This window comes from Bos grunniens, chromosome 26 (assembly GCF_055505025.1).
Source record: "Bos grunniens cultivar Pamir isolate PY7600 chromosome 26, Bosgru_T2T1.0, whole genome shotgun sequence".
NCBI classification, from domain to species: Eukaryota; Metazoa; Chordata; class Mammalia; order Artiodactyla; family Bovidae; genus Bos; species Bos grunniens.
In genome coordinates this window covers 51378387-51399419 of record NC_141190.1, presented here as the reverse complement: position 1 = coordinate 51399419, position 21033 = coordinate 51378387, and the positions used below count along the sequence as shown (strand labels likewise).

The following is a 21033-nucleotide window of genomic DNA, read 5'->3' as shown; positions in this document are numbered from 1 at the left end:
ACACACACACACACACACCCGGCTCACACACACACACACACACCCCAGGCTAACACACACACACCCGGCTCACACACACCCCCACACCAGGCACACACAGACACACAGGCGCACACACGCACACCAGAGCCACCTCAGCGCAAAGGCAGGGCGGGGCAGGGCGGGGGCCATCCTGGGTCCAGGGGGCACAGGCCACCCCAGGGCCGAGGGGGCAGAGGGCGTGAGGGCTGCACGGCAGGACCCTGGGACTCAGGACGGGGGGTGGGTGGGGACACCCGATGGCCCATCCGTTTCAGATTCAGATCACCCCTCTGTCATCCCCCACAGGGGGAAACGTCTGTGAACAGGGTGGTGGGCATCCATCCACATAGACCAGCTGTGGCCCCGCCAGAGGGTACTGACTGGCAGCCCTGTCCACGGTCAGCAGCTGAGCCCTCCTGGGCCCTGGGCCTGGGGGCAGGGAGTGCATTGTGAGCGGGTGGCCGGGGGTCTTTGGTCAGCCATCTCGGGGCTCCCTCACCTGTCCCTGCGTGTCCCCCCAAGACTGCAGGCGCCCTGCCCTTCTTCAGACCCCTGGGGTCCTGGGGGAAGAGCTGAGCACGGGGCGGCCTGCGGGTCCTCTGGGCTCTGGGGGTGGGTCCGGGGCTCAGTGCCCAGGCAGGAGGGGAGACGCCGCTCCTGAAGTCCGCCCCCGCGTGCGTGTTCCGGGCCGTGACGCAGGCCGCGCGCCGGGAGATAAGGCCTGGAGGAGGCTGCGGGCCAGGGCTGGCCCCAGCCCAGGTCCGCGGGGGCCCGCCCGCCAGGGCTGGGCGCTCTGCTCAGAGCAGGCCTTTGTGCCCCAATCTCCCAGGTGCGGGGGCGACCGGGGTCCTTGGCACAGCGCGGCCCATGACTGCACGTGACGGCTGCTGCCGGCTGCCCCGCCAAGGTCTCCACCTGGCATAAAAGGGCGCCAGGCGGCCACAGCCGCAGAGCCGCGGTCCTCACGCAGCTCTCCGCCACTCTGCCCTGCTCGCCTGCCGCCGGGACCCCAGACCAAGCCTGACCGCGACCAGGTAAGGCCTGCAGGCCTCCCGGTCTCTCCCACAGCCTGCCGGCCGCCCAGATTGCTCGCACCCGGACCCCTGCAGCCGCAACCGCAGCTCGTTCAGACTGACCCGAGCCGGCACGGACCCCGGACCTGCAGCCACGCCACTCGCTGTTCCTTTTTCCTATGCATATACTTCTTTGAGGGTCTGGCCTAAAGAGGTGTAGGGCATGGGAAAATGGGGCCCCGAGGTTCCCCTGCGCCAGAGCCTGCTCCCCGCCGGGCACCTGCCTCGAGGCCTCCACGCCCCGCACGCCGGGTTGGGGCTCCTGACCTCCACTTTGGGTTGAGGCGGGGGGGTGGGTCATGGGTCGTGGAACGGGATGGGGCGACCTTCACTTCCATGGGTGTGGTCCAAGCATCGTCCCTGGTCTGCACCCAGGAGCGTGGTGGGGGTGCGGCCTTGGGAACAGAAGGTGCGGGAACTGGAGCCACGCGGGGCCTGACGCGCCCAGAGGTGGGGGGTGTCAGCGGGGGTGGCCATGGGGCTGCTTCTCCACCCTCATCGTGTTGTGATGAGTGTAATGCGAATAAAGAAAACTTCATGTAAAGTTCAGTGTGAAGAGTGTTGATAGGTGCGTTTAAAACAAAGCTCCCTCATCATGTGGTTTCTTCTCATCCAAGCTGGTGGCGGGGGGTGGGGGGCACATCAGTAAGAGTGGTCTTGGGGAAACTTATTAAAAACAAGAAAAACACGAGGGAATGAGAGGACTCCTAGACATATCAGCGGGGAGGGCGGCGGGTGGGGAGCTTTCTGAGGACCTTTCTGATAACCAGGGTCATGGGGACAGGGCCCTCCCAAGTGGTAGGGCGGGCGGGCCAGGACTCCCAAGGCTGCAGTGGAGACCCCAGCACTGCCTGGGGCGCCTGCCGGGGGGCGGGAGCTCCCTGGCGAGGGCTCCTGGAAAAGGGGCCGAGGGGGTCCAATGAATGGGGGGGTGTAAGCAATGACTGTCGGGCTTATTGGCTGATTGACCCGGCAACCACAGCTCACAGACGCCCTTTATCAGCCGTCGTCCCAGGCTCAGCTGCAGGGCAATCCTGTGGGGGGTGGGAGATGGGGACAGGCCGCAGCTCCTGGAGGCCCCCGGGCTCAGGCAGCCGCCCACCCCCAGTGTGTGCTCCCTTCTGTCCATCCTCACCAGGGGAATGGGGAGGGCTCAGCTCCCCTGGGACCCCTGAGTGTTGAGGAAAGCAGTGTGACACCCTCGGTGCATGAGTGACAGCGGCACTGAGCCAGACACCTGTGTCTCCCGTGATGGGGAGAGAGCTGGGCTGCAGGCAGGGCTGGGTCCAGGCCGTCAGCGGCTCTGCCTTGTTTTCCACCGTTACCGTCCAGTCAGCAGCTGCAGGGAACGGCTCCTGGGCACAGGGAGGGAAATCCCTCAGACTCACCATGGCCTGCCAGGCATGCGCTCCCCCTGGGTTCTGGACTTGTCCCAGCTGCAGGGGAGGCATCCCTCGTGGGCACCTCCCCGGGCAAGAACACAGACCTGGGAGTGTCCACCTGGAGGTGGAGCAGAGCAGGCAGTGTATCCTGTATCGGCTGAGTCCAGCAGAGGAGCATGGAGAGGCAGCCAGGGCCAGGCCTGGGGCTGGGAGTCCTTCAGGAAAGCCAGGTGATGCCAGACAGGCTGTCAGTCGTGGGGGGCTTTGTCCTGTAAAAGGTGGGGTGGGGGAATGACCCTCCCTCATAAACCTCAGCGTGGCTTCCCTGGGGAGGTTTCCCTCTACCTGCCGCCTGGCCACTTGCAGTCACCGCCAGGGCTGGGAATGTGGGTCTCACCAGCCTGCGGAGGCGGTGACACGCAGCCCTCCAGCTGCAGAGGCCAGGAGCCCTGGAGGCCATGCAGTCTTGGGGTCCTGACCCCTGGAAAACGATGGTCGGGGACGGCAGGTCCTCTGCCGCCAGGTGTCGCTGAAACTGGAGGACAGAGAATCTGCGTCATGGCCTTTCCATCGCTGCAGAGCAGGGCTGGGCTGGGGGCACCCCCATACCCCAAGGGGGCTTGGTGGGGCTACCTCTGCTCTGCAGGCCCATTCTTTCTACTTGACGTGGGGGTAGCCTGGCTGGGCATGCCCGTCCCTGACCCACAGCTGGGGTCACAGCCTGGGATGAGAATGGGAAGGAGACTGGGAACGGGCTGGCAGGGGGTGGGTAGGGCGGTCACTTGGACTTCGTGCCAGTCAGAATCCTGCACAACGGCCGCGCCTGTGGGCCTCCCTTCGGGCAGCCTGCTACCTGTCTCCTATCCTGCAGGCAAGGACACCCGGGTGTGGGGCGGGGCGGGCAGGCATGGGTCCTGGGTCCCAAGCCTTTGCCCATGATGGGGGAGCAGGGTCGGAGCATACAGCCCCCGGAGGCTCCGCCCCCAGCGCCGCAGGGCAGGCACCTCTAGGCCTTTCTGGTGTCCAGCTCTGAGTCACTGTTAGGTGGATTCAAACCCAGGGTGACAAACAGCTTCACTTCCTCCTAATCCTGTTGGTTTTCACATTTGTGCACAAAGCTCGGAGCACCCGGCACAAGAACCCGCCTTTATCTACTCCGACTGGAAGGCCAGCTTCCAGCACCTTCTGTCGGATAAGCTGTCCCCGATTGTGACGGCCCAGAACAGCCCCGTCCTCCTTGGCCTTTGGAGGCTCGCTGACCGTCCCCTCCTACACAACCCTGTGGCTGTTTTCAGGGAGGAAGGAGAGGACGGCCGCCCCGCCCCTCTCCCGCGGGCCCCGCCCCTCTCCCTGCGGCCCCGCCCCTCTCCCTGCGGCCCCGCCCCTCTCCCGCGGGCCCGGGCGGAGGAGCGCTCCGGGGCGCCCCCTCGCCGCGCCCTCAGCCTCCCGCTCCGGCCCCGCGGGAGGACGCGAGGCACCACGTCCGCGCGGCCGAAGCGCCGCCCAGTGGAAGCTCTGGAGAGGCCAGGGCCTTGGGAAAGCCGCCCGCTCGCCCCCCGGCCCTCGGCCGGCCTCCGGAGCGCGGACGCCGGGGGGAGGACAGAGTGGACGCGGCCGCTCTCCCACTGCTCACAACACGCAGGCGCCCCCTTCCAGAAGCAGTTTCTGTCACCGGTAGACGAGGAGCTCTGACCCACCGGGCGGGTGCCACGGGGCCGGAGCCCGCCCAGGCCAAGCCCGCCCCCCGCCGGGTCCTCGGGGCCCCCGGCTCCATGGCCGCCGCTGTGTATCCGGAGGGTCGGTCCTGATGTGTAGGGAGGCGACGGGGCAGCACCGAGCTCCTCCGTGAGGTGAACACGTCTCCACATCCTTTATTTGAACTTTTTAAAAATGGAAATACAGTCAACACCAGCTCCGCTTTTGGCCACGCAGGACCCGACACGGAAGCGCAGTGGTGAAGTCACAGAGACTGAACGACAGCCTGAGTCTCCTCCGCTGCGGACAGAGGGTCCTCGGGGTTCGGAAGCCACGGGATGTTCACGGGAACAGAATCCAAACGGCACCGCGCCGCAGCCGCCCCTGGGCGAACCTGCCGGACGCCAGGTGGCCGGCGAGCTAGCCGTCTGGAGGCCGAAAGAAGGCGCCCGGCACTGCGGAGTGGCCCCGGTGACCTCGCCAAACTGAGCGGGCTTCGTGAGGCGCAAGACGGGCTAACTTGACCCTCTTGCAGAAGTGGGTTCCGAGGACTTGGGCTTGGACGCCGTGGGCACCGAGCGTCCGACTGCGGCTCATATGGAGGGTGGGGGCAGCTCCTGGCGGGAGGGAGGAGTCCCAAGGGCCTGAGCAGGGAAGACCCGGATCAGAGGGGAAGCCCCAGGCCTGGGAGGAACGCCCCACCTGCAAGAGGAGTACAGGGATGGGCGACTCAACTCCCGGACCCGCCCCAACTCCCAACCCAGCCTGGGGTTAGGAGGGCCCCCTGCACACACACCAGGTGTGGGCAGCCCCGGGGCACACACTCCTGGGGACTTCAGGGCCCCCGTGCCCACGGTCTTGAGGGGGCTCCCCTACCCTACACCTGGAGACCTCGGTGGGCCCAGCTGTACCTGCTCGCCCCGCACAGCTACTCCGGGAGAGCCAGTCCACCGGGCCAAAGCTGCCGCGAAGGGTGGAGGCGGGAGGCAGCTCCACTCACAACCGGGCTCCGGACAGACGGTGGGACTGGGAACTGGGTCCAGCTAGCTGGGTGGGGCCGGCCGAGCACAGGGCTCAGCAGGGCTGGGCTGCACGTACAAGCTTAGGAGGTGGGTGGGATGTGGGTTTACCTGGACGACCCAAATCCCCCCTCCCCAGATAAACGGCACCTGATTGCTTTCAATTCCGAGGCACAAAGGAGGCTGTTTGCACCTCCTCCAGCTCTGCGAGGTCTGAGGGAGGCAAGGGGCTACGGCCAAGGAGGCAGAGGCGGGCAGCTGAGGACTTGCAACGTGGTCTCTGCTGCCCCTGCGCTGGCCAGGGCTGCTGGAGGGTGAGGGTGGCCCCTCCCCTCACCACCTGCTGTCCAACCTGCACGGGGCTCTGCCCACCCGAGGGAGTCCGGGGTCCGCAGTCACTCCCGGGACAGATGGGCTCAACCAGTGTCTGTGCCGCAGGCTGTCCTGCTCGGCAGGAACGCGGTCTCGAGGAGCTAGGCAGGATGGGGAGGGGCTGGTCCGCCCACACGCTCTGCAGGGGTTCACTCTGGTCACAGGAACTGCCCTCAGATTTGAGTGGCAGGAAGGAAGGGGGTCTGCTGGCTCAGGGCAAGGACACGTCTGTGCCTGGCTCCTGGGAAGGGCGGAGAGGAAGGACAGAGTCTCCTGAGCCGCTCTGCTGGGCCGCTGCCCGGCGCCCACCCCACCCCCCCAGATCCCTCGGGTAGCCAGGCGGGTGCAGGGGCTGCTCTACAGTCCCCTGGTCCTCGTCCCGGTGCCCCTAGCGCTTTACTCATGTGGCCTGGTGCGAAGCTGGCCTCAGGGAAGTGGGTGGTGAGATCTGGGGGCCGGTGCTCCGTGGGGAGGCTGCCAGTCAGCCGGCCCTCTCTCTCCCCCCCAACCCTGGCCAGCCTGCGTCTTCCCCCTCCACGCCACTGGCAGACGGATACGTGGCGTGTCCTAGACGACCTGCAGGGCCCTGCTGCAGGGACCCATCACAGGAGCCGCGCCCTCAGGAAGACAAGGCCCCGCTGGCGGCTGGATCCAGTCCCCAGCCCTGAAGGCTTTGGAACGGACAGGGTGAGTCTGCAGCCTAGGCTTCTGGGGGCGCCAGCCTGGGCTGGGAACCGAGGCCGCCCCCCACCCCCACGCCGGCCCGCCTGGCTGCCTCGCTTCAAGATTAACACCCCAATCCTGCCCTAGAGCACTCTTGGGCTCAGCAGGGAGCAGAGGCTGGCCCGGCAAGGTCCTTGACCTGGTGGGGTGAGGGTTGGAATTTAAATCCCTAGCCATGTCAGGTGAGGTGTCTCCTGAGATAACTGCAGGATGTCCTGTGAGTTGCGTGTGCCTGGAGTGCCCCCAGGATGCTCGTGGGCAGGCTCCTGAGCGCAGCTGTGGACGTGGGTGTCCCGCCACCATGACAGCGGCCGAGCTGTGGGTGCTCGGAGCCCCTGGGCCGGCCACCGTGCCTCCCCAGCCTGGTCGAGGGAGTGAGCTGCAGCCCCTGACTGCTCCAGGCACAAAGAACCCGCGGGACAGGCACCCTCTAGGTCACAGGGCCTCAACCCCCAGTCTGTGGGCCAGTATTGGTGCTGCCTGTTAGAACTGGGTGGTACAGCAGATGAGCAGCGGCTGGACGCGGGCTCAGCCGCTCCCCATCCCTCACGGCACTGCCCAAATCACAGCCTCCTCTGTGCCAAACCTGTCTTCCCCAGAACTGGTTCCTGGTCCAAAAAGGTTGGGGATCACTGGCTTAGATGAAGGGGAACATTTGTCGAGAATTACTGCATTGAGTGCTAAAAGCAGTACTTTATGAAATGTCAGGCATTAACACGTACCATGCCTTTCAAAACCCAGTTTTAGCATCTCCTTCCTTCTGATCTTCCAGGGCCAGTCCATTGGCCTTTTGGCCCCACACGGGCAGCATGCGCCGCAACCCCACCCCAGGTCTGCTGGGTGACCCCTTCTCTTAGGGGACCCACCTCTCACGGCCACCCGACCTCGACTTCACGGCCCCTACCCCAACCTCCCCTTCTTGATCCCAAGGTGACCTCCCCTCGTGGGTCAGACGCCCCTCCCTCCAGCTGGTGTGTGTAGACTCTCCTCACCTGGCTTTTGTTCCCTGGGGCCTCCCCACCTCTCGGTCTACCACCACGGGCTGCTCCATGACAGCTGTCGCCCTGTGGGGCCTCAGCTTCCTCAAACCTCCTCTGGGTCCAGGTGATCAGGCACAGGTGTGGCAGTGGTTCTGGGTCACTGGCCTCCAAACCCAGGTGGCAGCTGACCTCCCACTGCACTGGCAGGGGCTGGTGGGGCGAGCGCGGGCTGCTTGCCCGCAATCTGCAGCGTCTACACTCCGGGGCCCTGAGGCTGCGACTCAGCCCGCGACCAGTCAACTCCCCCCCACAGCAGCCCAGCTGTCTGAATTCTTGGACCCGCTGGGCCCTCACCATCACCATCAGGCCACGACTAGTGCAGGCGAGTGAGGCCCCCTTCCCCTGCCCACGCCCCCCGAGAGGCCGGGAGGTCCCATGTGGCTCCAACGCTGCCCCCCAGTCCTGGCTCTCCCATGCTCCGCGGTGCTCAGAGTCAGGGCTTCCGCCACCATGCCCCTCGCCCCCCTCGTTGGAGCCAAGAGGGTGAATCTGTGCTTCTGGTGGGGAGAACAGAGGTGTGCGCCTCGGGGCGCGGTGGCCATGTCCCACCCGAACAGGGCGGTGGTCTGGGGGTGCCGTCAGTTCCCAGGCTGCAGGTGTGGAGTCAGGGAATGGGCTGCCCGTGAGGACTGGCTCACGTCTGTCTGGGCCTCCCTGTCAGCTGGGTGGGCGCCTCCCCCAGGCCCCTTCTTTCCTAGGGAGTCAGGTCGGAGAGCTTCCTGCTGCTGTGCGAGGGGCCTCAGTCCTGGCCTGGCCCCTCCGTCCCACCCGCAGAGGCGGCAGCAGGGCAGGCCGAGTGGACAGGCGGGGAGGGGCAGACCCCTGCCTCCCATCCAGGCTGCAGCCCCCCCGGCTCCCCCCTCCCCGCACCGGCCAGGACTCACCATCCTTGCTCGAGTCAGCAGCTCAGAGGCGAGTCCCATGCCTGGGGACCCCCACGACGTCTCCTTGGCAGGTGGGGGCCCCGCCGCCTTCCAACCTCGTGAAGATCTCTGGTTGGAGGGGCTGGGCCAGGCTGAGGTGCCTTGTGAGGCCCTCAGATGGACACAGACTGGAAGCCATCACCCACAGCCAGGCCCTGCGGCCTTGCAGCGGTCTCCCTGAGACAGAACCAGAGTGATGTGGGGGTGGGTCCCCCATCAGTCTGAGGGACTCCAAAAGGGGCCCCAGGTGACCCTGGAGGGAACTTGATGAAGGTCTAACTCCAGGCCCTGGTCTTTGGTGAAACAGGTTCTGAAGCTAGGAAGCTGAAATCAACAGCACTAAAACAGTTTTACGTAAGGACTGAATGTGGAGCTCTGAGCACATGAAAGTTAATTTAGATAATTCAGTGTCTCAGTCGCACAGGCAGGTGTGGCTGGTGGCGGCCGGGTTGGACATTCTAGAACGTTCCTGTCACTCCAGAGTGCTTTTGCTTGGTGCTGTCATTAGAAACAATGAACAAGGTGAAGCGAGATAAGCACTTCCTCATGAACATGATGGGACAATAGCCCCTGAGGTCTTCACAAAGGGACCTTCTGCAGGTCAGGAGAGTCCTTATAGGATTAGGTCAGCGCCCAAAACTCAGAAAACGAAGAGGGAGTGCCCGCAGGTGTCCTGAAAGTGAAGGAAACAGATGAGACCCCCGAGGAGCAGAGAAACCCGACCGAAATGCACAGAGGCGCTCATGTAGATAAATGGCCAAAGGCGATGGGCCCCAGACACTCCCGCTGACTGGCGGCGGAGGGCGGGTGGGCTGCACCTGCTGTGAGATTCGGGAAGTGGACCTGGACTGGCCACCCTCAGGGTCCACGCCAGGGACTCAGCAGGCCCTGGGGCTGGGCCAGGTGAGCGGGGTGAGCCGCACGCCCGCGTAGCCGCTCCCGATCCTCAGCGACCACAGCTCTGGGAGAGACCGGCACCTGGGCGCCTGTTGGAGACACTGCCGGCACCGGCTCAGGGTCCCGTCTGTCTTGCTGCAGGGACGCCAGGCCGGGGCTGTGGGGCGGATGCCGGCTGCTTCCTTGCCGTGGCCTCCTGAGCGGGGAGCGGAGTCATGGACGCTAAGCCCAACTACGAGGCCTCGCCCTCAGGGCCTGTCACCTCCCAGGGCCCCTCCTGACTGCACCACCCTGGGCTTGGGGTCTCAACGTGGAATCAGGGGGACGCGTTCGCTCCGTAACACTCAGCGCTGGGTCTAGTGCAGAACAGGGAGTGGGGAAGTCAGCGCTACTGTGCCTCTTGGCACACCCCCTCCTGCTCTGCGCCCCCACAACATGGGGGAGAGACTGCAGACGTGGCGCGGGTTGTGAAGACAGTGGCGAACCGCGCGGACCTGGGGGCTCTGGTGAGGGTGTGGAGGAGATGCCGGAGGCAGCCGCGCTGACCTGAGAGCACGAACACGTCTGCCCACGGGCCCCATCCGCATGACCTGGAAAGGTGCAGACCAAGGGAGCGCAGGCAGAACTAATCAGGTGGAATGGAGCCCTATCCAGGAGTGTGGAAGCCCCTGGACTGAGAGGGTCAGATGCCTCTTTGGGGATAATGCATCCTGATTGAGGTGGTCCCATGTCACTGGAGTAGATGTTCTTCTAGGGCTCAACAGCACTGACCCTTGATGGGTGAATGTGCTGTATAACCGCTCTCTCTGGCCCCAGGCCCGGAGGGAAGGGAACTGGCGTGGGGGGCCGAGGGTGCTGAATTAGGTGGGAGCTGGCTTCCAGCCCCTGGCGGCCCACACGGAAACCAACCGGGCCCAGGGGTGAGCCGGTGCAGCCAGCTGGATGCAGCCCTGCCTTACGGGGTGGATGAGGCTAAGGGTCCAGGGCAGTCCTCCACACACACCCCACGGCTGTGGGGTGAAGGGGAAGAGCAAAGCCAGCCCCAGAGCCCTGCAGCTGCCGGGTGGGGCGGGGCCAGGCCTGAGGTCATGGCTCTTGATCGTCCAGGCCACTGTGCATGGTCTCAGCGCCACAGGACAGGTGAGCCGGTGAGCTCACGCGTGCAGACAAGCGGCAGCTGGACAGGTCCCCGAGCGCCGGGGGGCAGGGCATCGGCCACACTGCTGACCGCGCACTGCAACACCACTGGTTAAAGGTACGAACCTCACACTCCCTAGGATGGCTGAGGTTAAAAAAACAGTAACACAAGTGTGGTTGAGGATGTGGGGAAACTGGAACCCTTGTTCAGTGTCGGTGGGAATATAAAATGGGGCAGCGGCTAGAAGACAGTATGGAGGTTCCTCAAAAAATTAAAAACGGAATTACTACATGATCCATTCCACTTATACACCCCGAAGAATTGAACACAGGGTCTTGAAGAATATTCACACATCCATGTTCGCAGCAGCATCGCTCACCACAGCTGAGATGTGGAAGCAGCCCCAATGTCCACCAAGTCAGTGGACAAGCAAAAGGTGGTCCATCCATGCAGGGGGCTATCATTCCGTCTTTAAAAAGAAAGAAAACCCACCGTATGCTGTGTGTGTTAGTCACAGCTTGGAGAACATTATTCTGGGTGATATAAACCAGATACAAAAAGACAAATACTGTGTGATCCCAGTTTTGAGGTCCCCAGTGGCTCAGATGGTAAAGAATCTGCCTGCAACGCAGGAGACCTGGGTTAGATCCCTGGGTTGGGAAGAGGGCACGGCAACCTACTCCAGTACCCTCACCTGGAGAATCCCACGGACAGAGAAGCCTGGCGGGCTGCAGTTCATGGGGTCGGAAAGGGTCAGACACAACACACACAAGAGCATCCTGCCGGGGGCGGGAGAGGGGGCTGCAGAGTGAGTGTCCAATGATTCTGTTTGGGAAGAGCAAGCTCTGGAGCCGACGGGGATGGCCACTGCACAACGTGAACATCCCTGCACACTTGAAACAGGTAAGACGGGAGACTTCGTGCTCCATGTATTTCACCAGAGTGAAAGAGAAGGGGTGAGCATGCTGGCCAAGGGGCCCCTGATGACCCCTGAGGATGGCCCTGGAGGCTGGCTGGGTTGATGCCCACACAGGCACAGGAAAAGGTGTGCTCACGGTAGGATGCCATCCCTACTGGGAGGTGCGCTGCACACGTGCTGAGTCAAACCCAGGATGGCCGGCATAAGACCCACCTCCCCCCACAGCCCCAGCTGCCACCCCCACAACTACAGCTGAGGCGGGTCACGGGCAGGCCGGGGAGACGGGATCTGAGTGTTTCCACGCGTCAGGAATGGCTTAAGTCACAAATAAACCCCTAGCCAAGGCGCTGGAGTGAGACAGGCTCGCCCCTCCCCAGACTGGAAGACCTTGGTCAGGCTGGGGAAGGGGTGTGCAGGGTCATCAGGCCCTGAGGAGAAGGCCCTGGACATGCCCCCAGACAGCCAGGCAACATGGGGCGTAAGGCAGACAGGTTCTCCTTGGTGCACCCCAAACCTTGGTCCCCAAAGACTCGGAGGCTTACATGGATCTCAAGCCCCCAAACAGCCCTTTCTCCGAGCAGAGTCCCGGTGACATCACCCCCTGCCCCCGGCGGCTTCGGGATTTGCTGGGAAGCGACCCAAGGCTGTCTCAGACCCCCCCACCCTTGGCTCTTACCTGTGGGAATGTGCAGGGTGTGCGGGTGTTTACAAACGCCAAGGGTCCCCCTGCAGGTTTCTGCCCTCGAGTGGACTGGAAGGGGGCAGGCACCGTCTCTCACAGCAGAGGCCAGCATGTCCTCGAGGATTCGGGATCTTTCACACATAGCCCCCCTCCTGCCGAACGGTGGGTGCACCCTTGTTCTGCAGGGTCCCTGCGGCTGGGGGCCCAACCGGGGCCTCTTAGAAGACAAAGCCAGAAAAGGGCTGGGGGAGGGGCTGAGTGCTTGGCCGCCTGGAGCCTCTGGAGGGCGAGGACTGCAGGGCGCTTGGAGACAGGCTTCCCGTTTACCTCGCAGACCAGAACAACCACTTAAGTCTCTGAATGATCCCCTAGCTGCTGAAAAGCCGCCGGGCATTCAGCCCGAAGGCGTATTGTTATGCGGGCCCGCGCCTCTGGCTGCTTCCTCATCCCACCCGGCTGGGAGCATGTCCGGCCCCGCCCCGTCCCCGCCGGGTCTGAGCCCCCAGCGCAGGGTGGGGCCCTCAGTCAAGACTTGGAAAATGCTCCTGGGGCAATTTCGATAAAGTCCTTTTCAAGCAGCACGAACCCTGGCCTCCGTCAAGGTGGAAAAGCTCAGACCCGCCGCGCTTCCTGCCCCGGGCCCACCCAGCCCACGCACCTCCGTGGACAGGAGGGGACCCCTCCCCGGGAGTGCGTTATCCTGGGAACCTCCTTCCTGGACGCTGCTCGGCCCAAGGCCGCGGACTCTTCCCTGGACCGCCCGCGGGGGGCGGCCGGAGACCGCTTACACCTCCCCCACCGGTTCCGGCTGAACCCGGCCCCCGCCAGTTCCCGGGGCCCTTCCCCGTGGCGCCCGGCCTCCTCCCTGCTCGCAGGGCTCGCCCACCGCGGCCGGTCTGCGCTGGTGGGAAGTCCTGGCAAGCAGGGTCTGGAGACCTGGAGAAGGCTGGTATGCGATGCGGGCCCCGAGCTCGGGTTCCACGTGCCCACAGCCCTCCCCCGACGGGAGATGGGCCTCCTAGGCCTGGTGGGGCCGGGCAGAATCCCAACCGGGCCCCTCCCAGGGGTCCCGAGGCCATTTTAACCTCCCGGTTATCTCCAGCCCTACGTTCCTACCCAGTGCGCAACCTGCACACAGGATTGAGTCAGAAAAAGCAATCTTTTTATTGAACATACCTAGGTTTGGTTGGGGGAGGGGGGCAGCAAGGAGGGTCAGGGCTGAGGGGGCGGCCCTGCGGCGCGGGGACCGCGGAGAGACAGGCCTCACGGGCGCGGGTCGGCTAGGACACCTCGCTCGGCCGCGGCGCTGCCCAGGATGAAGCCCACGGCCAGGGACACGGTCTGGTCGAAGGAGCCGCGCAGCTGCTCCACGTGCTGGTTCAGGGTCAGCAGCTGGTCACGCAGCGGGCCCAGGATGGACACGATGTCGCCGAGGTGCCCCAGGGTCTGCAGGAGGGCGGCGTTCAGAGACGGCGGCGCGGGCTGCTGGGGCGCGTGGTCCTCCAGGCGGGCGGGCGGCGAGTCGGGGTCTTCCCGGGCGGGGCCCGGGGACAGCGGTGGCGGGGAGCCAGGGGCGCGGAAGGACTCGGGCTCTTCGGGGCGGACAGGCGCGGGCGTGAAGGTGCTGGGGGCCGTCGGGGAGCCGGGCGCGTGGGGCGCGTCCGCAGACTTGGGCGGGGACGGGCTGAACCTGAGTGTCCACGCGGGATCCGAGTCGAGCTCTCGGGACGCGGGCAGCGGCGGGGCGCCTGGAACGCGGAGCCGCCGGTTGCCGGGGGCGCGCGCGCCCCCCCTTTCTCCGTCTGGGGCGCCCCCGCACCCCACCCCCGCTCCTCCGTCTGAGGGGCTCTCCCCACAGCCCGCTCCCCGCGCTCTTCCGTCTGGGGGCGCCCTCCCCCACCCCAGCCCACCTACCCGGCTCGGCGGGCGCGGCGGAGGCCGGCCGGCGGCCGCGCGGGGGTCGTCCGGGCCCGGGGGAGCGGCGGCGTCCGCGCCTGCGCCCGTTGTCGCCCAGGAGGCCCATAAGCTGGCGGATCTGCGCGTCGAAGGGCCCTGGCGGCTGGCCGTGCGCGTCGCGGACCTTGTCCTTGAGGAACTTGTAGCGGCGGCGGCACTGCGCGGGGGTGCGCCGCACCTGCTGGCGGGCCAGCGCGGCCGACACGCGGCGGTAGGTGGGCAGCGCCTGGCGGCGGTCCAGCAGCAGCGCGCGCCACACGGCGGGCTGCAGTAGCGTGCCCAGCAGCAGCTCCGTCTCGTGCGCACTCCAGGGCGTGCGCTGAGCCGAGCCCGGGGACACGGGCGAGCCGGGGGACGCGGGCGAGCCTGGGGGTGCGGGGGTTGTGGGAGCCGCCAGCGCGCCGGGCGAGGCGGGCCTCCGGGGCGGGGTCTCCGGGGCGCCCCCCGCCAGCCGCGGCTCGGGGTCCGGGCTGGCGGGCGATGGCGGCTCGGGCGGGGGCGGCCGCCGCGGCCGCAGCAGCATCCCGGGGCCGGCGGGGTCGAGGCCGAGGCCCGGGAGAAGCCTCCAGTTAGCTCTCGGAAGACCCTGCACGCCCGCCCTGCTCGAAGCCGGCGCGGAAGCCCCGCCGGGTCTACGCGGCCCTCCCCCTGCCCCGCCCCGCCCCGCCCCGCCCCGCGCGCCAAGTTCAACCCGACCGCGGCAACGCCTGGTCTCCGGGCCAGTCTTTGGGTTCCTGGGTCTCGAGCTCTTGGAGTAAGGCTCTGCCCCCGCCCGCCTACCGCGAAAGCGCCCGCCCAACCTCCTTGTCTGTACTTCTTAAACCGCTGGATCAAGTCCAAACGAACATGGCAATGTGTGTCGGGCGCGCAAGGGTCCGTCCGTGTTTACGCATGTGCGGTGCCCTTTCACCCCTGTGTAGAGGAAGCCGTGGAACATTCTGGTTCCAAAGGCTCCTTTTTCCTTGGGTGCACCCTTGCTTGCTTGCTTGCTAAGTCGCTTCAGTCGTGTCCGACTCTGTGCGACCCCATAGACGGCAGCCCACCAGGCTCCGCGTCCCTGGGATTCTCCAGGCAAGAACACTGGAGTGGGTTGCCACTTCCTTGTCTTGGCGCGCCCTACCTATTCCTAAATGTAAACATGTTCTGGTTCTCCCAGCCCCCCTGCGGTTTCAGTTTGCGGAGGCGGTAGTGTTCATCGCTATCTGCTAGACCTGATGGAGAGCTAGGCCATTGGTCAAACTTAGTGTCGTAATTTACACACACTGCACATGAAGGGACTTTCTTATTCTGATGCAGAATGGCCACCGCCAACATTGTGTTTACTAGTGTTAAACCTTACCCCCTGAGATACTAAGGGTAAGAGAAAGGTGCCCAAAGTTACAGCTTCTGCTCAGCCGTCTAGAAGTCCTAGCCAGAGGATAAGCCAACAAAAAGGTGTGGAAAGTATGGAGATAGCCAAGGAAGAAGTGATACAGTGCTCCTTGCACATAATATGGTGGTACACGTGGAAAGTGCAGAATCTACAGGCACAGAACTAATGAGCTTTGCAAGGTCATTGAATATAAAAATGAAGAAAAGTCAATTGTATTTCTGTATACTAACTACAGTAGTTTTATAAAACTCCTGTTGTTCAGTTGCTAAGTCTTGTGCCACTCTTTTGAGACCCCATGCAGTGCAATACACCAGGCCTCCCTGTTCTTCACTATCTCCCGGATCTTGCTCAAACTCCCGTACACTGAGTGCATGATGCCTCCAACATCTCATCCTCCGTCCTCCCCTTCTCCTGCCCTCAGTCTTTCTCAGCGTCACGGTCTTTTCCAGTGAGTTGGTGCTTCACATCAGGTGGCCAAAGTATTGCAGCTTCACCTTCAGCATTAGTCCTTCCAATGAATATTTAGGATTGATTTCCTTTCAGATTGACTGGTTTGATCTCTTAGCCATCCACGGGACCCTCGAGGCTTCTCCAGTACCACAGTTTGAAAGCATCAGTTGTTAGGCGCTCAGCCTTCTTTATGGTCCAACTCTCACATCCATACCTGACTACTGGAAAATTGATAGCTTTGACTAGACAAACCTTTGTTGGCAATGTGATGTCTCTGCTTTTTAATATGCTGTCTAGGTTTGTCAAAGCTTTTCTCCCAAGGAACAAGCATTTTTAAATTTCATGGCTGCAGTCACCATCTGCAGTGATTTTGGAGCCCAAGAAATTAAAAGCTGCAACTGTTTCTACTTTTCCCCCATCTGTTAACCATGAAGTGATGGGACCGGATGCTGTGATCTTAGTTTTTTTAAATGTTGAAATTTAAACCAGCTTTTTCACTCTCCTCTTTCACCCTCAAGAGGCTCTTTAGTTCCTCTTCGCTTTCTGCCATTAAACTGGTATCATCTGCATATCCAACATCGATATTCTCCCAGCAGTCTTGATTCCAGCTTGTGATTCATCCAGCTTGGCATTTCCCATGATGTGTTCTGCATAGAAGTTCAGTAAACCGGTTGACATAAGCATACAGCCTTGACGTACTTCTTTCCCAATCTGGAACCGTCCATTGTCCTATGTCTGGTTCTGACTGTTGCTTCTTGACCTGCATACAGGTTTCTCAGAGGCAGAGTTGTCTAGTATTCCCATCTCTTTAAGAATTTTCAAGCTCTTTCTTGACTCCATCTTCGCAGTAACGGCAGTGGTGTCTGTGATCTAGTTGCCAACATGCAGCTCTTTGCGCCCAGGAGCTACACACTCGAGGTGACCGACCAGGAGACCATTGCCTAGATCATGGCTCAGGTAGCCTCGTTGGAGGGCATCCCTCCAGAAAGTCAAGTTCTGCTCGTAGCAGGCACACCCCCCAGAGGATGAAACTACCCCGGGCCAGTTTGGGGTGGAGGCTCTGAGCACTCCGGAAGTAGTTGACTTCATGCTTGGAGGTAAAGCCCATGGTTCCGAGGCCTATGCTAGGAAAGCCAGAGGTCAGACTCCCAAGGTGGTCAAACAGGAGAAAAAGAAGACAGGCCGGATCGAGAGGCACATGCTGTACAACCAGCGCTTTGCCAGTGTTGTGCCCACCTTTGGCAAGAAGAAGGGCCCCAGTGCCAACTCTTCAGTCCTTTGTAATCTTGACTTTCTCTAATAAAGCTGCTTAGCCCAATCCAAAAAATAAAATTTCCACAGTTTGTTGTGATCCACACAGTCAAAGGCTTTTGGGTAGTCAATGAGGCAGAAGTAGATGTTTTTCAGAAATTCTCTTGCTTTTTCTTTGATCTGGTGGATGTTGGCTTTTTGATCTCTGGTTTCTCTGCCTTTTCTAAATCCAGCTTATACATCTGGAAGTTCCTAGTTCATGTTCTGTTGAAGCCTACCTTGAAGGATTTTGAGCATTGCCTTGCTAGCATGTAAAAGGACTGCGATTGTACAGTAGTTTGAACATTCTTTGGCATTGCCTTTCTTGGGGGTTGGAATGAAAAGTGACCCTTTCCAGTCCTGTGGCCATTGCTGAGTTTTCCAAATTTGCTGGCATATTGAGTGCAGCACTTTAACAGCATCATCTTTTAGAATTTGAAATAGCTCAGCTCGAATTCCATCACCTCCATTAGCTTTGTTTGTAGTGATGTTTCCTAGGGCCCACTTGACTTTCATACTCCAAGATGCCTTGCTCTAGATGAGTGATCACACCATCGCGGTTATCCGGGTCATTAAGACCTTTCTTGTACAGATTTTTGGTGTATTCTTGCCACGTCTTCTTAGTGTCCTCTGCTTCTGTTAGGTCCTTGCTGTTTCTGTCCTTTATTGAGCCCATCTTTGCCTGAAATGTTCCCTTGGTATCCTCAATTTTCTTGACGAGATCTCTGCTGCTGCTGCTGCTGCTGCTAAGTCACTTCAGTTGTGTCCAACTCTGTGTGACCCCATAGACGGCAGCCCACCAGGCTCCCCCGTCCCTGGGATTCTCCAGGCAAGATCACTGGAGTGGGTTGCCATTTCCTTCTCCAATGCATGAAAGTGGAAAGTGAAAGTAGGAAGTCACTTGGTCGTGTCCGACTCTCAGCGACCCCTTGGACTGCAGCCCACCAGGCTCCTCCGTCCCTGGGATTCTCCAGGCAAGCGTACTGGAGTGGGGCGCCATTCGTTCCCATTCTGTTGTTTTCCTCTATTTCTTTGCATTGATCACTGAGGAAGGCTTTCTTACCTCTCCTTGCTATTCTCTGGAACTCTGCATTCAGTTGGATATATCTTTCCCTTCTTTGCCTTTCACTTCTCTTTTCTCAGCTGTTTGTAAAGCCTCCTCAGACAACCACTTTGCCTTCTTGCATTTCTTTTTCTTGGGAGTGGTTTTGGTCACCGCCTTCTGTACAATGTTACGAATCTCTGTCCATAGTTCTTCAGGCACTTTGTCTACACCGGATCTAATCCCTTGAATCTATTTGTCACCTCCACTGTATAATCATAAGGGATTTGATTTAGGTCACAGCTAAATGGTCTAGTAGTTTCCCCTACTTTCTTCAATTTAAACCTGAATTTTGCAATAAACAGCTCCTGATCTGAGCCACAGTCAGCTCTAAATCTTGTTTTTGCTGAGCCTCTCCATCTTCAGCTGCAAAGAACAGCATCAATCTGATTTCAGTGCTGACCATCTGGAGATTTCCATGCACAGCATCGCCTCTCGTGTTGAAAGAGGGTGTTCGCCATGATCATGTATTCTTGGCAAAACTCTGTTGCCTGCTTCATTCCGTACTCCAAGGCCAAACGTGCCTGTTATTGCAGACACCTTTTGACTTACTACTTTTGCACTCTAATCCCCTATGGTGGAAAGGACATTTTTGTTTGGTGTTAGTTCTAGAAGGTCTTGTAGGTCTTCATAGAACTGTTTGACTTCGGCTTCTTCTGCATTAGTGGTCGGGGCATACACTGGGATTACTGTGATATTGAATGGTTTGCCTTGGAAACAAACTGAGATCATTCTGTCATTTTTGAGACTGCACCCGAGCACTGCATTTTGGATTCTTAATTGACTCTGAGGGCTACTCCAGTTCTTCTAAGGGATTCTTCTCATGGTAAATAAAATGGTCATCTGAATTAAATTCTCCCTTTGGTGTCCATTTTGATTCTTAGACTCCTTCAGTTCAGTCCAGTTCAGTCGCTCAGTTGTGTCCGACTCTTTGCGACCCCATGAATCGCAGCACGCCAGGCCTCCCTGTCCATCACCAACTCCCGGAGTTCACCCAGACTCACGTCCATCGAGTCGGTGATGCCATCCAGCCATCTCATCCTCTGTTGTCCCCTTCTCCTCCTGCCCCCAATCCCTCCCAGCATCAGAGTCTTCTCCAATGAGTCAACTCTTCGCATGAGGTGGCCAAAGTACTGGAGTTTCAGCTTTAGCATCATTCCTTCCAAAGAAATCCCAGGGCTGATCTCCTTCAGAATGGACTGGTTGGATCTCCTTGCAGTCCAAGGGACTCTCAAGAGTCTTCTCCAACACCGCAGTTCAAAAGCATCAATTCTTCAGCACTCAGCTTTCTTCACAGTCCAACTCTCACATCCATACATGACCATTGGAAAAACCATAGCCTTGACTAGATGGACCTTTGTTGGCAAAGTACTATCTCTGCTTTTCAATATGCTATCTAGGTTGGTCATAACTTTCCTTCCAAGGAGCAAGCACCTTTTAATTTCATGGCTGCAGTCACCATCTGCAGTGACTTTGGAGCCCCAAAAAATAAAGTCTGACACTGTTTCCACTGTTTGCCCATCTATCTGCCATGAAGTGATGGGTCCAGATGCCATGATCTCAGTTTTCTGAATGTTGAGCTTTAAGCCAACTTTTTCACTCTCCTCTTTCACTTTCATCAAGAGGCTTTTTAGTTCCTCTTCACTTTCTGCCATAAGGGTGGTATCATCTGCATATCTGAGGTTATTGATATTTCTCCTGGCAATCTTGATTCCAGCTTGTGTTTCTTCCAGTCCAGCGTTTCTCATGATGTACTCTGCATAGAAGTTCAATAAGCAGGGTGACAATATACAGCCTTGACATACTCCTTTTCCTATTTGGAACCAGTCTGTTGTTCCATGTCCAGTTCTAACTGTTGCTTCCTGACCTGCATATAGGTTTCTCAAGAGGCAGGTGAGGTGGTCTGGTATTCCCATCTCTTGAAGAATTTTCCACAGTTTATTGTGATCCGCACAGTCAATGGCTTTGGCATAGTCAATAAAGCAGAAATAGATGTTTTTCTGGAACTCTTGCTATTTTGATGATCCAGCAGATGTTGGCAATTTGATCTCTGGTTCCTCTGCCTTTTCTAAAACCAGCTTGAACATCTGGAAGTTCACGGTTCACATATTGCTGAAGCCTGGCTTGGAGAATTTTGAGCATTACTTTACTAGCGTGTGAGATGAGTGCAATTGTGCAGTAGTTTGAGCATTCTTTGGCATTGCCTTTTTTACACTCCTTGGTGTGGGATAATTCTAAGTCTGCACTCGGGTTATACAGACGGCACAGAGTGCCTGGTGTCTTTCTCGGCCGTGGAACTTTGGCAAAGCTGAGAAGTCGGTGGTTGCACAATCCTGCTGTCTACACTGCAGTGTGGCAGGCTGTCTGCTCACACCCGTCGTGTGCTCCAGCTGCGTTTAGTTAGCCTGTGCTCTCAGTCTGCCCCCGTGGTCCTCTCTAGGTCTTTTTCCCCACGTACTTGCCACTTGGAGACTGGTGGGTACTTTGAGGCTTGCCCCTCAATTTGGGTTTGTCTAGTGTCTTCTCATGATTAGACCAGGGCTCGGGGGCCTGGGATGAGAGCCCAGAAGTGATGTGCCATCTCCTTAGTGTGACCCTCCTCTGCAGTTAGGGTGAAGCCTGCGTCTCCCCACTGTGAGGGCACCCTCCTCCTGTCCTGCCCCACAGGGTGGCCAGCCGCACCTCCCGGGGCAGGTTCCCCTTGGTTATTCCTGTCACTCATCAGCTGTCCTCTGACGCCGGTAAGGACTCAGACTTTGAGCCTCCTCCTGGCCCACAGCCCATCACTGTCACGCGTGGGGCGCACGTGGTCGGCTCTGGCTGTGGGAGCAGCTCTTTCCCTCTTGTCCTGTGTCTTTCTGACGTGATCTGCCTCTATCCCCTTCCCCCCGTTAGCTCCTGACTCATCTGCTATACTTTCCCCACCCCAGCCCTGGAATCAGCCATTCAGCTGTTTCCTTTTTTTTTTGGAGACCTGAA

General features: G+C 60.1%; 1 protein-coding gene and 1 pseudogene across 1 annotated transcript; one reads left to right on the top strand and one right to left on the bottom strand.

The window, feature by feature from the left end:
* Positions 1-13024: 13024 nt before the first annotated feature.
* UTF1 (undifferentiated embryonic cell transcription factor 1) lies at positions 13025-14477 on the bottom strand. Its single transcript, XM_086379082.1, has 2 exons — positions 13799-14477; positions 13025-13632 (listed from the first exon to the last, which is right to left on the bottom strand). The coding sequence occupies exons 1-2, from the start codon at positions 14361-14363 to the stop codon at positions 13148-13150; spliced, it is 1050 nt and encodes a 349-aa protein (XP_086235208.1). The 5' UTR covers positions 14364-14477; the 3' UTR covers positions 13025-13147.
* Positions 14478-16417: 1940 nt separating this feature from the next.
* LOC147344582 (ubiquitin-like FUBI-ribosomal protein eS30 fusion protein pseudogene) lies at positions 16418-17069 on the top strand (annotated as a pseudogene).
* Positions 17070-21033: the final 3964 nt, after the last annotated feature.

Excerpts from the sequence above, each read along its gene's own strand:
- UTF1 (XM_086379082.1), bottom strand. The coding sequence starts at position 14,363 with ATGCTGCTGCGGCCGCGGCGGCCGCCCCCGCCCGAGCCGCCATCGCCC. Across the intron at positions 13,633-13,798 it reads CGCCGCGCCCGCCGAGCCGG|GCGCCCCGCCGCTGCCCGCG; the intron begins GTAGGTGGGCTG and ends TCCGCGTTCCAG.